At 47.6% G+C, this 1,637-nt stretch overlaps 1 protein-coding gene across 1 annotated transcript in view; it reads left to right on the top strand.

Moving 5' to 3' along the window:
* Window positions 1-1,444, top strand: part of proca (protein C (inactivator of coagulation factors Va and VIIIa), a) — a gene marked incomplete at its 5' end in the record, with an annotated part of 1,908 nt that extends 464 nt beyond the window's left edge. Inside the window, 2 exons of the mRNA XM_031842482.1 lie at window positions 79-196; window positions 741-1,444. Coding sequence (XP_031698342.1) covers window positions 79-196; window positions 741-1,324 — 702 coding nt within the window. The remainder of the gene's footprint in view (window positions 1-78; window positions 197-740) is intronic.
* Window positions 1,445-1,637: the final 193 nt, after the last annotated feature.

The following is a 1,637-nucleotide window of genomic DNA, read 5'->3' as shown; positions in this document are numbered from 1 at the left end:
GAGAACGCAGGAATTCAGACTCAATTTAAAAGACAATTTAAAGGTAAACGGGTTCTACAGCAGTGTGTTTGTGTGCAGGCGCTGCTGCTGAACGCCAGAGGGCGTTTTCACTGCGGAGGCGTCCTGATCGATGAGAACTGGGTCCTGACCGCCGCTCACTGCCTCGACAACAGCTTCCGATTCAGAGTACGACTGGGTGAGCAACATCATGACATCATCATCGAATCTCTTATTACATGTAGAGCAGCAAATCTTTACAAACAAAACAAAGGGAGTCAATGGGCCTCGAGCAACATTTATTCTAAATTCATGCTACATTTATGCTACATTTATTTCTAAATTCATGCTACATTTATGCTACATTTATTTCTAAATTCATGCTACATTTATGCTACATTTATTCTAAATTCATGCTACATTTATTTCTAAATTCATGCTACATTTATGCTACATTTATTCTAAATTCATGCTACATTTATGCTACATTTATTCTAAATTCATGCTACATTTATGCTACATTTATTTCTAAATCCATGCTACATTATTCTACATTTACTTTAAATTAATGCTACATTCGAACCATGATTCAAGAAGAGTTTTGGTCCAAAATTTAATTTCAATCGAGGAAATTTAATTTGCACATCCCCCCATCAAACACTCTGCAGTTTAGTTTTAATAAATATTCACGAATGAAGTTTCATAACACTCGACGACCAGCCACCGTGCTCGTGTCTCCTCAGGTGACTACGAGCGCCACAGAGACGAGGGCACCGAGGTGACGCTGAGGATCGAGAAGACCTTCAAACACCTGCACTACGACAGCCGGACGGTGGACAACGACATCGCGCTGCTTCGCCTGCAGACGCCCGCCCCCTTCTCTGAGTTTGTGACCCCCGTCTGCCTGCCGGGCCGAGAGATGGCCGAGCGGGTTCTCCACCTGAACGGCACCGTCACCGTGGTGACCGGCTGGGGCAAAGACAACCTGGAAAACGGCTCGTTCAGCTCGGCGCTCAACGTCATCGAGGTGCCGCTGGTGGACCGCGGCGTCTGCGCCCGCCAGATGTCCCACAACATCTCCGACAATGTCCTCTGCGCCGGGGTCCTCGGGCAGAGGATGGATGCCTGCGAGGGGGACAGCGGTGGGCCGATGGTCACCTTGTACCGGGACACCTGGTTCCTGGTGGGCCTGGTGTCCTGGGGCGAGGGCTGCGGCAGGGAGGACAAGCTGGGCGTCTACACCAAGGTGTCCAACTACAACCAGTGGATCAACAACGTGCGTGAGGACTGGGACAAAGGACACAATCCAGAACCGCCGAGTGTCTGAACCACAACCGTGGATCCAGTCTAGTCTGTTGAATAAACCACATCAAGGCCTCAGTTAGAGCAGCGATGTGACGCACTTTATAAATAAACTCATTCTGTCTCAAGACGCTTCGGTTTTCTTTTTTTCACCACAAAGACATGTCTTCACTTTTCTCGCCGCGTTAGCGATGTGGCTAAAAAATAACGACTTTTGATTTACGTTCCCCAGAGGATGAACCCTGACGACAACACACCATCCTCTCACTAATGTAGAAGGCTGTCTCGATTACTGAGGTAATAAATCAAGAGAGAAGTAGAGTCATCTTCTCATAGAC

Source organism: Anarrhichthys ocellatus, unplaced genomic scaffold, assembly GCF_004355925.1.
Source record: "Anarrhichthys ocellatus isolate YVR2014 unplaced genomic scaffold, GSC_Weel_1.0 scaffold7804, whole genome shotgun sequence".
In the NCBI taxonomy this organism is placed as follows: Eukaryota; Metazoa; Chordata; class Actinopteri; order Perciformes; family Anarhichadidae; genus Anarrhichthys; species Anarrhichthys ocellatus.
The sequence above is the reverse complement of the archived record's forward strand: the minus strand, read 5'-3'. Positions and strand labels throughout refer to the sequence as shown.